Source organism: Berghia stephanieae, chromosome 5 (genome assembly GCF_034508935.2).
Source record: "Berghia stephanieae isolate SIO BIC M18660-M18661 chromosome 5, UCSD_Bste_1.3, whole genome shotgun sequence".
NCBI classification, from domain to species: Eukaryota; Metazoa; Mollusca; class Gastropoda; order Nudibranchia; family Aeolidiidae; genus Berghia; species Berghia stephanieae.
In genome coordinates this window covers 19,493,671-19,508,837 of record NC_088364.1, presented here as the reverse complement: position 1 = coordinate 19,508,837, position 15,167 = coordinate 19,493,671, and the positions used below count along the sequence as shown (strand labels likewise).

The 15,167-nt window shown below is 31.9% G+C and overlaps 1 protein-coding gene across 3 annotated transcripts in view; it reads right to left on the bottom strand.

The window, feature by feature from the left end:
* The window catches only part of LOC144972553 (transient receptor potential cation channel subfamily M member-like 2), a 47,384-nt gene that overhangs the window by 14,732 nt on the left and 17,485 nt on the right, over positions 1-15,167 (bottom strand). For 2 of the 3 annotated variants that reach the window (XM_078913890.1, XM_078913889.1), the window contains exons 16-21: positions 12,100-12,147; positions 6,340-6,498; positions 4,901-5,000; positions 2,780-3,005; positions 1,882-2,211; positions 117-260 (exon numbers count right to left, since the gene is read on the bottom strand). In XM_078913890.1, the coding sequence (XP_078770016.1) occupies positions 117-260; positions 1,882-2,211; positions 2,780-3,005; positions 4,901-5,000; positions 6,340-6,498; positions 12,100-12,147 (1,007 nt within the window). The remainder of the gene's footprint in view (positions 1-116; positions 261-1,881; positions 2,212-2,779; positions 3,006-4,900; positions 5,001-6,339; positions 6,499-12,099; positions 12,148-15,167) is intronic. The other variant, XM_078913892.1, reaches the window with a different exon arrangement.

Here is a 15,167-nt window from a genome sequence, read left to right as displayed (position 1 = left end):
CTATGTATGTACATGCTCATTTTTAATACCTTTATTTCCAATTTTGAACAGTAGCAAAAGTCTCTAGGATTGAGTGAGTTAAGATTTATATTTTCATTGATTCATTGATTTGTTACCTGTCTGAACTCCTCCAAAATGAGAGTCATGGACCAAATCCAGACGATGACCTCATAGATGGATGGCGAGTCAGGGTAGGAGACGGGGCGCAACTCTATCAGCAGAAAGTAGCTGAACAGTGATAAGTAAATCAGGTAGGAAATCTGGCAGGTAGATCATATATAAAAAACATATGAGAGGCTGTCGCCTAGGCATTCCGTGAAGGATTATAGATAATCCATCAAACAAACATCGGATGTCAACAGGAATCACTCATGTTGTTCAACGTGAGCATATTGGGAGGTTAATAATCTTGCCAAAGAAAAAAAAAATGAAAGTGTCTGAAGCAGGGCTTGTACCCGGTACCTTCCGGTCACAGTGCAATGCCTTAACCACTCGGTCACCTCACCCCACGCAAAAAAATAACTTTATAAAAACACCCAGTGCATTTTTTTTTTAATATTAAAATCAGGTTATTAAGTAGTAAAACAGCTTCAAAATTAATTTTTTAAAAACCTCAAGTATGTTGTGCTGTATGAATAATATGTCAATTTGAGTCAGTATCAAGTATATTTGCAGTTTGTTGCGAAAGTACGATATTTTAAATGGAAACAGACAAATCAGAAGTTAAATTTGGATTGGAAGCTAGTCAACTGCAAAGTACTTTCCAGCAGATCAAAGAGGCCTAGATACCCAATTGTCACTGGGTAGACCGAGGGATCACAAAACTAAAAAAAAACCCCAGAAAACAAAAACCTCCAATTAACTGAAGATATAAACCAATCCCTTTGCTTGTGAGGTGAGTGCTGTACCAACTGAGCTATAGGGACCCCTTAATATAATAATAATAATAATAATAATAATAATAATAATAATAATAATAATAATAATAATAATAATAATAATAATAATAATAATAATAATAAAAATAATAATAATAATAATAATAATAATAATAATAATAATAATAATAATAATAATAATAATAATAATAATAATAATGATAATAATACACATTTATACAGCGCTCATTCTCATGTAAAACACAAGCTCTGGGCACTTTACAATATAAATTATCAATTTTGAGTGGAAAAATTAAATAAATTAATAAATAAAAAAATATTTGAAAATTTTAAAAATCAAATTGCCGGAAACAATACAGGCATCATTTCTAGACAGACATTATAAATATTAACAGAGAAAGGATCAATTAATTATTTTTTTTTAAACCCAAAAAACGTAATACACTTATAATAATTAAAAATGAATGTAAAAGCTTTAAAAATAACAGTTCATGACAGTCAGAGGAGCCAGGCCGAGGTGCCAAAATAGTCGTGTTGAATCTCCAATGCTACAAACGTTTTTAATTCTCTATTATTGTCCTCTGGCACTTCTCAACTCATCTCATTTCTTGTTTTTAAAAAATAAATAAATAAAATAAAAATTAGGACCATTTTTGGGCTCAAAACAAGCAACAGCCAACAATGATAAAAACGATTACTGTGTGTATGATATGTAAAACCAGTAAGACAGACCATTACTCTTATCTTTCTGAATTTTAGGTGTTGTGTTATAATATTCAGGCTCCTTGTTTGGTATGTTATTCTTTATTATTATTATTATTATTATTATTATTATTATTATTATTATTATTATTATTATTATTATTATTATTATTATTATTATTATTTTATTTTTCTAAAACTTGTATATTCATTTTTATGTCTTGCTATCATTTTCAACACCTTAAGGCGACCTAGTATTTACTTATAATAATATACTCACAATATTGGCATAGAACTTGGTGACTGGGGCCTTGTAAAATTTCCTGAAAGCTCTGAATGGATTAATGGCTCTGTCACCCCGACAGTCGAACATTCTCACTTGTGAATACATCGTCCTCAACGTTGCATCCTGCTGTTGCACAAGAGATTTGGCAAAATTACTAGTGGAGTTCTCACCCTTAGAATTGTTGTTTGCATTTCTAATGGGTGTCGTCACAATATTATCGTCGTCATCATCTTCATCTCTTAACACACTGTTGCGATTTGCGAATTTGGTATTGTTGAACTTTAGGAAGACCACAAGAGGAGGAATTAGAAGAGTCAACAATATCTGTAAAAAAAAAAAAAAAGCAAACAAACAAAACAAAAAATAGAATTAATTACTTCAAGTTGTAAAATTTTCAATCCTGAAAAAAATTACCATCTATATCAGCATTCCTTTTATTTTGTTAAACAGTTTGTTCAAAACACACAAGCAACATATTCATACACATACACAAATCCGTGTAATCGTAAGGATTTGACAGGGCAACTAGTAAGAAATAAATTCCCCTTTACCCCGCCCCATTACTATTCCACCTCATTTTCTTTCAAAGGCAAATAATTCACTTGGATGTTTGCAATTCTTTATTTTTAATACCATTTAATAATCAGTTTGGCCCATACCATGTTCTGCTTGGGTTTTTTCTTTTCTTTCGCTTTATCTTGTTTTCCTTTAGTGAACACCCCAAAAGATCTGAAGGATTTTGCATTACATTTCTCACAAAATAGTTGTCAAATTCTCCCCCCCCCCCTCTCTCTCTCTCTCTCTCTCTCTCTCTCTCTCTCTCTCTCTCTCTCTCTCTCTCTCTCTCTCTCTCTCTCTCTCTCTACAAATCATGATCATTTCAATGACCTACTTTCAACTCTGACGTGTGCTGGATCAAACATCCCTTCCAGATCTCACTCAATTTAGTTTGGCAAGCAGCGTGCTCAGCAAAGTTCATGATTTCATGTTTGTCTGCCAGTGTAAGGAGCGTTGTATTGCCAAAGTTGGGCAGGGTACGAGTCAGCAGCATGTGTGCATCAGATTTACTCCGACCGTAACATTCTGACAGAACTGCAAGAGCAAATTTTTCTAGATCTCTGTGAGATAAAAAAAAATATGGGGAAAAAGTAAGCATGTACAAAATCATTTTATCTGAACAAATTTATTTGAGTTAATTTATCAATGAGTTAACATTTTTTTTATCAAACCAAGACAAAATAACAATTATAATTATCTTTTTTTATATGGAGAGTGATAGCCTTTTTCGCATCCAAAGCACGAAGTGAGCAATATGACAAACAATAATGATTAACTTGCTCAGCAAAATTGATATAGACAGATTTTTTTCAAAATACAGGCAATAAAAAATAAAAGTTCTTCAACACAGAATTGTTCATATTCTCCTTTTAAAAAGGACGCCTCTGAATTGAATACTTAAAATTTTAATTTCAGTTCTGTTAAAATGATGCTGGCATCCATAAAAACAGGATATAAATAATAATAATAATAATGGTATAGATTTATATTGCGCCAAACATCCCTTCATCAGAAGGGCTCTGGGCGCATAACATAGATTAACTTAATCATTAAGCCCTAACACAGACACGAACAACGCTAATTATACACATAATCAAAAGAAAGCCTGTCGGATATATTATGTTAAAGACTCTACATAATTGGTTTTAAGGGGCTCAGCTAAATCATTGTCCACTTGGTCCTGATTCGCAAGATGGAAGATTTAATAATAATAATAATAATAATAATAATAATAATAATAATAATAATAATAATAATAATAATAATAATAATAATAATAATAATAATAATAATATACTTTATTCATCTAAAAAATGGAAATTCGTTTCCAGACGTGCCATGCATAGAAATGCACAAATATAAAGCCAAGAATCTATCCTATCAAAACAGTACTTGGTGGTGGTGAATCTGATGCTTATCGTTAACTGTCCATCTTAACTTATAAAATTTGAGTTTTAAAAAGAAGCATTTACAAAAAAAAAAAAAAAAAAAAAAAAAAAAAAAGGAAAATTAATTTTGTATATAAACCTCCGAATAGTGAGTAGAGCAGGCACTTATGTTAATCATAATGAAAAAATGGAAAAAGCAGAGAAGTACCAGAACTACCAAACTCTGAAAAAAACATGTTATAAAATTTTGGCCAGAAAACTTGCCATTAACATCGATCAAATAGAATGACCCTCATCTTACCAATAACTCTCAAGCCTGGGACTTCATGGGAGTCTTCAGGGAAGGGTCAAGTCTTAGAGCTTTTAACGAGATAAGGGTTGTTTCTATCAATTGATATTTTAAGGACCAGTTTTCTGGCCAAATTTTAAATACTTGCTTTTTCAAAGTATGGAAGAGAAGACAATAGAAAATGAAAACAATTTATTCTCTATTGTCTCTACTTTTTCACTACTTATCATTAAACCTAAACAGAAAACAAACAAAAAAAAAACCCCAAAAAAACTAAATTTCCAAATTCTGATAATTTTGAGTTCAAACCCAACTTTCTTTACCTATATTTCATTCTGAAATAATAACAGATTAATGTGCTTGGCCACATATATCTTTGAGCTTTATTAGCTTTTCAAAATAAAAACAACCCAAAAAACTGAGCATTAAAATAGCAAAATATCTACTAAACGTGTTCAGAGTGCTTTAAAAGTGGTCCCTGGTCAACAGCAATATCTAACATAGACAAGTAAGCAATAGTAAGCAATATTATCATTTTTTTTTTTACAGACAGAGACAACGCCATCTTATTTTACACCTGGACATGGTGAGATGGTGAGAAAATGTGAGTAAAGAGCCTTTTCCAAGGACCCAACTATGCGCTGCTCAATGCAGGACTTGAATCTTGGGCCTTCCAGTCCAAAAGCGAGGGTGATACCACGAGACCACATAGCCACTATATAAGATTCCATTCCTATTAATCTATTTTTACTGAGGCAATATGATCCCATTGACTTACTGCGCATGCTCAATAAGATTATTACTTATGCTAGTCTCTTCATCCAAATCTGCCTTATCGGATAATGCTTTCAAAATGGCATAACCCACCAGAGATGTTCCTAAATAGAGAAAACAAAAGAAATACAAAACGTATCAATGGTAAAGATAACGATAAGTATTGAATTATAGCCTCAATTTATTAGACAAAGACGGCCACTACAGACGTATAAGATAATCTCATTTGTCTGTAGTGTTACATTCATCCTGTTTTGTTGATAAAGGGAAAAACCCAAAACGTTCACAGTATCTGTCTTTGTCTAATAAATTGAAGCTTACAATTCAATATTTATCATTATTTTTTCCTTCTAGTTTCACGCAGCAACATTTTCATCAAAGATAAGCATCTCATTTGGTTTAAATCAAAATGGCAAAAATCTATATTTTCAAAGGGCCTCAGTCAACCAAAGGCAGCCTTGACTAAGTCTAAAATTAATTACTATTCTAAACATTTAAGATCATTTTGCAAAATAGTAATGTATGGAACTGAATTATATAAAGTATAATATGGTCATTAAAAGAATCCTAGTTTCTTTATAAGTCTGAAAATCCTCTTCACAACAGACTACTAAATGTAAAAGAAGCTATGCGAAGCATGATATAGGAAAATTACTATTATAAATATGTAACTGGAACGTCTGTGAAATAAACGTTAACTGCATTTCTCTTTCAATTGTTCACAATTTTCTCCTGTATGCTAATATTTCCATAATCCCTAACCCAAGAATTGAAAAAAATAATTATTCATTTTGTTTTTCAAGCATTCTCCCTGACAATCTATTGATTTTAAAAAAATCAAGAAAAGCCTTTAAACTATTTAACATGAACTCATTTACAAGCACAATGTCACAGCATCAACAATCATGTATTTAGCGGAACAGCCCAACATAAAAACAATGTGTACGATTGTTATTTTTAGCATCAAAGCTCGAGTCTACAGCACAGTTTATTTGACACATTCAGGCAATAACTTTTCATTACACTACCACGCTTCATGGAAAAACGTCAAACTAGCTTTTAATATTGGATTTGCATTTTATATTTAGCTTTGGATATTTTGTCTTTGAAATAATATACATAATTGTCTATTTGTTAATTCATTCATTGATTAATTGATTTATTTATCTATTTGTCTTTTCAACAACAACAAGGAAAAATAAAAAATATCAACTTTAAATTTTGATGATTCAGGGCGAATGATGTAAATATTATAATTTCAACAGCACAAATTTAAAATGCCCTGCATAAAAAAAAAGAAAGAAAAGAAAAGCACTATGACAAACATATCTCAAAGTTTTAATAGAGAATCTAAAATCAAGCTCTGAGAAAAAAAAAAAAAGAACATAGCAAAAGTTTATTTTTCCTTCTATTATAAAATAGTTTTACTATGAAATCACGTACCAATTTGATCTTGGCCAAGATTTAAAAACAATTTGGCCATCTCACGCCGGTTGAAGAGCACAGAAAAAATAAACAAATCTCGCTCTGGTGATTCAAAATCCGGACTTTCTTCCATCTTGAGTCTTTTTTTGGAGTACAAGCTCTTTCTTCCGAATGTACCTTTAAAAGAAAAGTGAAACAAAATATTTATGAAAAGAGAAAATTGAGTATGGGGGAATTCTCTAAAATATTTGCTTTTCTTTTTCTATAACAAACTATAAGTCTTTTAAAATCCAAATAATTTTGATAGCAATACCTTCACACATATCTATAGCGACAACTTAAGTCTAATATCTGTAAAAGACAGAGTTCTTTTGATATGTATTACCTCACTTTAGGTGTTGAAAAAAATAAGCAAAACAGAAAAAAGCAAGCAATAAAAAATGAAAGGAAGAAAATAAATAAATAATTTTTTAAAAAACCCAACTTTTCCTTCATCTTCAAGAGGATTATCAATACTACATTTTACAAGACATTAACATTATATAAAATCGATGAAAGTCTAAAAGAGAGAGAGTCCGATAATCTTGAAAATACCCACTCACATACAAACATACATGCAAGCACAAACACACACACACACACACACACACACACACACACACTCATATATATATATATATATATATATATATATATATATATATATATATATATATATATATATATATATATATATATATACATATATGGGAGATGAAGTGGCAAAGTGGATAAGGCATTGCACTGTGACCCGGACGGTCCCGGGTTTGAGCTCCGTGTCAGGCACTTTCGTTTTTTTCCTTAGGCAAGATTATTAACCCCCAATTTGCTCAATTGGACAACATGAGTGATTCCTGTTGACATCAGACATCTTGTTTGATGAATTATCTATATTCCTTCGTGGAATGCCTCAGCGACGAATCTTATGATGTCGTGGTGGAAGGGTATAATTTTTTTTTTTAATTCTATTTTATATATGTATATATTGTACAGTAAACAGTATATATCTTTCTTTAATATATGACGATAATCCTTCATCTTTTATTAGGACCAAAATATGAAGGATATTATGCAAACATTCTACCCGACAAAATTATAAACCTCTAGGGAAAACCATTCCCAAACATATTAAGAGCATCTCCCAAATTCAAAGGCATTATTATCTCATACATAATCTCGTCGGGCGAAAACAAAGAGATTTAATATGAGAGATGGTAATGCACTAAAACTATGCAAAGCTGTTTGATTGGCATTTCATGCTTACAAAAATTACATTAAAAACATATGTGTGGAATGGGGGAAAATATGAGGTCTATTTCTGAAGCAGTCTTTAAAAATTTTTAAGAAAATTACGGTGATCCAGACCTGTGTAGTCGAGGGATTTTAAAAGTGAATCAAACTTACATTTCAAAAGCAAAGTAATGAGGCTGTGATTAATGATAAATGTATACAACTGTCAATATCATGACAGAATCATTAAAAATATTTTTCTAATAGAAGATCAATAGAAATAGAAAACATAGATAAAAGCAAAAAAAAAAAAAAGCATTGTGAGATATTGTAGGTAAATAATTGTTAGAAGCAGTGTCCATGTATTATGATTGGCTTACCTAAAACCAAAAGCGTTTAGTTTATGTTGATAAAGGATATAATAATATTATAATCTTTCGAATGAACAACAAAGAATACTACATAATAAAAAGGGCGGTGCATTGTTAACAAAGCCAAAATTCTCGCACAATATAAAGTTACAATTATCATACTTTGTAGCTAGGCTGTTTAGTAAAAAAAAGATGGGTACCTGCATTCATTTTTAGGAGTTATGTAATGTCATCTTTATTAAACGTAAAGCACCATGTACTTAGAAATTGGGTCAAAATGGTGTGCTTATTTATTTAGACTCATTGATGAAGAAAATATAACAGGTGAACAAAATCGAACATATGACAATGGCCCTATCAACAATCCTCATCTAATATAATTAAGTTGGTTGCATTACAACATTGAAACCGTTTGTTTAAATAGAGAGCAATCATTTTTTTCAAATCCAGTTCCATTTGTAGGATCCATACTACACAATTTTAGCGTTCATTTAAAAAAAAAAAAAATATATATATATATATATCTATTGTCTACAAACACAGACCTTTACTTGGTTCTTTTGATTTACGACACAATCACAATCACAATCAAATTGGTTTATAGTTAAAAAGATTCAAACATTCGACCACAACTTGGAATTGAGCAACACTGATATCAACTTGAAATTGGACAATACCAATATTTTCATGACTGATATTATTTCTCTTCTTATCAAGACAAGCTTCTGTAAGATAGTTTTTCAAGATCAAGATTCAGTGGAAGACCGGGACTCATCTTGAAAATAAAATGCTTCAATCAAGATAATTTCACACACAATCAACATGGGGTCAACGTATTAAAAAAAACCATTGACAGACAATACTGATGCTGTGTCATCAAGTGAATGGTAGTGTGTAGTATGAGACCCATCATTATAAGACAGTATTATGCCCGGTTAAACCAGATGCCAAAAAGGGGAATTTTAAGTTTAAATGACAAGGATTGTAAAATTTTGTTTTTGGTTAATTTAAGAAATTATATTTATACGCCTAAATAAAACAATAACAGAAAATGGAGTGAGTAGAAAAGTGCCAGAAGACAATAGAGATTAACAATTTTGCGGCAATAGGGGCTCGAACCCACGACCTTACTGATACGACAACTCTGCCAGGCCGTGGGAGGGACGCTATGCAGTTGAAGCTATCCACCACTCCAAAAAAGGGGGTTGACATTTTATGACATTTGAAACCCCTTTTTTTTGAGTGGTGGATGGCGTCGACTGCATAGCATCCCTACCACGGCCAGGTGGAGTTGTCATATCAGTAAGGTCGTGGGTTTGAGCCCCCATTGCCACGAAATTTTTATTCTCTCTTGTCTTCTGGCATTTTTCTACTCATTCCATTTTCTGTTATTATCAACATAAGTGCCTACTCCACTCACTTTTCTCAATGAAACATTAAAACCGAACCCAAGTCTCATATTGTTGATTATAAATTCCATTTCTAGCATCTAAAATACCATAATGTCATATCATTTTGAAGCAATAGGTCACATATTAGTACTATCATTCATTGTTGTCTTCATGCAGTACAAAGTGATGCACAATGAATAAAGAGAAAGGGACTTATCAGTTTGGACAGGCGAGTTGAAGAAGAGCGTGTCTTATTTTAATCTGTATCTAAAAATCCCCCCCGAAAAACAGATGATAATAGGATTGAGGTCAATGCTGGTGGTTGGTGGGGGGGGGGGGGGGGGGGGGGGACACATATTGGGGTTGGTGCACTTGATGGGAACACTATGGTATATGAATTTGAGATTTTAATAATGGAAGCTCATAGAGTCCTTTGAAATGTCGATTTTTTAGAGTTGCTGCATTACAGGCCTATGTTGTGTACTGGAGGTGGACTATAAAAAGTAATGAACAAAATTGAAAATTACAGGTTTGAAAAATAATAAAATACCAAACACGGAAATTTTCAGGCTCAAAAACCATTATTCAGCCAATAACAACAGCAATTAAGCTTATAACAAATATTAATGGCGGTGATAATGATAAATTGCCTTTTTATAGTACCTTATGGTGTGAGCATGGGAAGCCATAAACCCTAAAGAATTTATCAATTTGTGAGTTGTCAATCAAAGTAATCGATGCAAATTTTGAAATGAAGTCACCACAGCAGAGTCGAACAGAATTCCTTCCATTGTAATAATCAGCACTAGATCATTTCATTATTCTACAAAATTGTATGAAACATGCATGAAATTAAATCTTATGTCATCATAAACATTATACAAATAATTATTTTGAAAGAATTATAGCTGGAACAACTACAAAAGATGTCTAACTTCTACATCATGGCACAAGACCGAAGGGCTAGAGCTCAGGTGGTTGCTGGTTCGGATAAGTAAGTAAGAAAATTGGGAGTGAGGTGACCAAATGGTTATGGCATTGCATTGTGACCTGAGAGGTCCAGATTTAAGTCCCACTTCAAGCACTTTTTTTTCCTAGGACAAGATTATTAAACCCCCATTTGCTCGCTTGGATAACATGAGATTTAGATTTTCATGTTGACATTTGACATTAGTTTACTGTTTTATCTATAATCATGTTATAAAGTTTATTTCACTTTATTTTATTTTATCTATCCATCTATTAGTTATTAACAATGTTGTGTATAATACTGGAGAAAGCCTATAAATGAATTTTTAATTAAACGTGAACTTGAACACTATCTTTCTGTATGGAATGTTTGAACGTCGAACGATGCATGATTTTTCTTTTCTTTTTCCTTTCTTTCTTGTTTTGTCGTTGTTGTTGTTGTTTTGTTTTGTTTTTTTGGGGTTTTTTTGAGTCAATAGAACTCAATTTTTGTCGATTTAAACAGACAATAACAAAAGCTTATAACCATTTGGACAGGATAATGATCTTGTTCAATGGACTCTCTGTTAAAACATACAAAAAAAAAAAAAAAAAAAAAAAAAAAAAAAATCCACATTTCGCAGATTGAACCAGTATCATTTCTATGCATCTGATTTGGTTTCCACTATCATACTACATAAAAAACGTCTGTAAGGAAAAAGTAAGCAAGTTACACACTACTATGGACTTTACATACCTAATTATCTCTATAATGGATTTCATCCCAGAAAGAACGTTTTTATAACTCCAAGGTAATCAGAACCCCTCCCTCCCCCCCCCCCCCCCCCCCCCCCAAAAAAAAAAAAAAAAAACAAGAAAAAAAAAAAATAACAAAACATCCAAAACAAAACAAAAAAATAAATAAAAAACACCAGGAAAATCAAAACAAATGTAGTTTAAAACCCAAACCATTCGATCCCAGGAGAATGATATGACAACAACATCATTGGTTTGCTTTATAAGCGCTTGGATATTGTATGATATACAAAAAAGAATTGTCCATCCCGTTTAATAAAGCAAAAAAAAAAAAAATAATAATAATAATAATAAACTTTTTTACAAAAAAATATTTTAAGAAACAAAACAAACAAAAAAAAAATACAATATAAAGAAATAAAACAGATCTGCCACAATCAACTAACGTAAAATGTGTCTTTTGTTTTGGTTTTGTTTTTTTGTTTTTTTTTTTGCAATAAAAAAAACTAAATTTCATTTTCTAATAAAACTTAGTGCAGCTGACATGAAGTTCCACACCCAATTTGGTATCGCGTCCATTGGTGAGTAAAAAAAAAAATATTTTCCACAATGTTTGTTTCCTTACGTCACATATTAAAAATCCAAATTTGGCATTAAAAAAAAAAAAGAAGAAGAAATCCATATTCACCAATCTTACGTGGCAGATCTGGTAACATGCCAGAGTACACCATAGAAGACAAGAAATTAGTTTAAAATTTACGTAGCAGGCAGAGGAATAAAATAAAAATATGAAAGTTGTGTATGGAACAATATCAGACAAAACATTTTTTAAAAAACAACAAAAAAAAAAACATTCCAAAAAATCTGCCTGCCTTTGAGTTTCGATCCCTACTCGAAGCAGGCTGCATTTTTTGGGATGTTTTTTTTTTTTCTCCTATTTATCTTTCTGTCTTGTCTGGCATTGTTTCATATACACCTTTTCGGAGCTTTTAAGGAATTAGTTGTAGGTGTATGGGGCCATGAAGTATCGAATTAAGTACTACCTGCGTCTATTGATTCCGCTGATGTGTACCGCATGGACATTTTCATATCTGCGTAATATTCCAATTCAATGATTGATGATTCAAGAATGCATGTATTGTTGATCAATAGTCAATTCAAGCACTTACATAATAATGTGAAAATGTGATTAAAAACCGAATGTATCGTTGATCAATAGACAATAATGTGAAAATGTGATTAAAAACTGCATGTATTGTTGATCAATAGACAATTCATCTATTTACATAATAATGTGAAAATGTGATTTTAAAAAAACAAAACAATTTGAAAACAATTTTTTTTTAAATAATAAGAAATGAGAATAAAATGTAATAAAAACAAACAAACATAATGAAAAGAAAAAAAAAAGTGCTAAAGACATTGATGAAAAGAATTCCATTCACATATAGTTTTATAAATCATACCAAAATTACTATGAAACTACCACAACCTAATGCTAGAAGAAAACTCAAATGCATCCCTTCGAATCAGTTTCTTTCAACAAATTTTGTCTTATTGTTTTGTTTAATTCCATTTATGTTTAGGGTTTTTTTCTATTCTTATTTTAGCATATGCCCCTATTTCATAATGATAATAAAAAATCTTTGAATATAGTTTTGCTTTGTTAGAAACGTTACTCATTGACGTATAATTTAAGTAGCTGTCATTGATGAAATTTAAAAAAAAGAGGTTAAGTCTTATTCAAAATGTGTTTACTATATTTCATTTTGGAAAAGAGATATACCCTAGATTTATCATATTATGTTTTGGTCACTGAGTGACTTTTGTCATGTACGAGTTATTTCAGTCGTGTCATATCAGGAGAGTCGTTAAATCTCTAGTAGTGTTCATATGACAAGATTAAACTTAATACTATGTGGATCTATATAAAAATTATCTCATTTCCTCGCGACTTACAAAAGGCTTATTATGTTGCCAAAGATCTGCGGATCTTTTTTGTTTTATTTGTTTATTGTTTTTTGTTGTTGTTTTTTTTTAAATGTCAAAAGATGCAAGTTTAATTTTGGTGTGTAACGAATATATTTCTCATTATAATATAATTGTCAGTAAATTTTATGGCATTTAATATCAATGAAACGATAGATTTTCCTGTCAAAAAAAATAATAACAAGGACTCATTAACTACACATTGAAATATAAAATAGTAAATTTATCTTTAAAAATTTATCCTGCATAGAGTCCATTTATTCACTGTGTGGAATCTTTAATTTTTACCTGATGTGGACTAATCTTAATATTGGAACTTTTAACTTAAGATCTATTAAAAGTAACATTCGAAAGGAACAACTGTGTCAAGATTTAGAAAGTTATAAAATCGATGTGTTGTGTTTACAAGAGACGAAGATCCAAGATGGCGTCGACCAAACAATAAATGGTCACAGACTGCTGTGCTTTGCTTCCAGTTCACCTCACTATGGTGGTGGATTTCTCATAAATAAAAACTGCAGGGATTTGACTAGTGACGAATGGAATGTTTCGGACAGAATATGTGTTCTTGAGCTTAAGTGTAAGATCAATTCAAGGAACCAGAATAACAATAACAAAGACGATCACGGTAAGAAGACGTTCACTATCTCAATCGTAAATGTTTACGCACCAACAAGTCAACGCGCAAAACAATACCCAGAGGAAACTGATAAATTTTACAAAGACCTAGACGATACACTGAACAAAATAGGAAATAAATCAATATTAATAATTGCTGGAGATTTTAATGCCAAAGTAGGAAAACGTCTCGACAGTGACACACTATGTTTAGGATCATACTCAAAAGGAAAACGTAACGATAACGGAGAAAAATTAGTCCAGTTCTGTGAACAGAGAAAACTTTTCATAACAAACAGTGCTTTCAACCACCCATCAAGACACCAGACAACATGGGTAGGACAAAGGAAAGACCAAACCCAAGACAAAATGATAACAATACACAACCAAATAGACTATATCATATGTCGACACCGCCATAAACACTACTCAACCAACTCGCGATCATACGGTGGTACACTGCTAACATCCGATCACAAACTTGTAAAAACGAATTTCAACATAAATGTGTACAGACAACGAAGACAGAAAGGTAAAACGGCAGTCAAAATAAACACGGCAAAAATAGTAAATGAGCGAGAATGTCGCATTCATTACCAATATGAACTTAACTCAAGTCTATGGAAAATAAAGCAAAACAGCAATCCAAACAATGAATGGAAAGAGACGCAAGCGGCAATGAAATATGCGGGGGAAGAAAGTGCAGGCTTTATTAATACAACTAAGAACAAACCAAATCGAACGCCTAACATCGCTATTAACGATCTATCGCGGCAACAAAAAGAACTTAGGATCAGGATACAGAACACGAAAGACTCGGAAGAAATAATAAACCTGAAAACGGAACGAAACAAAATACTGCATTCAATTCGATCACTTACAATAAAACACAGAAACGAGGAATTAGACAAAAAAGTGGAAGACATAGAAAATTCCAAAAATAATGCATCGTCTATGTTCAAAGCGACAAAATCTCTGAACCGAAAACCATTCGAGAACCCAAAACTACAGGATAAATTTGGCAAACAGACAACAAATCCCAACGATATCCTTGACATTGTAACTGACCACTTCCAGCAGAAATTTCACAAACAAGTCTCACAAATATCGCCCTTCTCAGGAAACCCTAGAGACCTAAACAACCGCATCACAACAACTGAAGTTAGAAATAGCATAAAGTGCCTAAACAATAACAGATCCCCAGGCGAAGATGAAATTCCTGCTGAATTGCTGAAATGTGGTACCCTCTCCTTGGATTTGAGCATTGCAAACATAATGAACAAAACATTCTCAACACACAAAGACTGGGACATAAACAGCGGTGTCCTAATTACAATACAAAAACCAGGAAAAACGAAAGGACCCGTAAACAACCTGCGCCCAATAACATTACTGAATACCATAAGAAAAACACTGTCAACTATTGTCCTCAACAGAATTAGACCGAAAATAGAAAAATATCTATCACATAGCCAAAGCGGGTTTCGCCAAGACCGAAGCACAT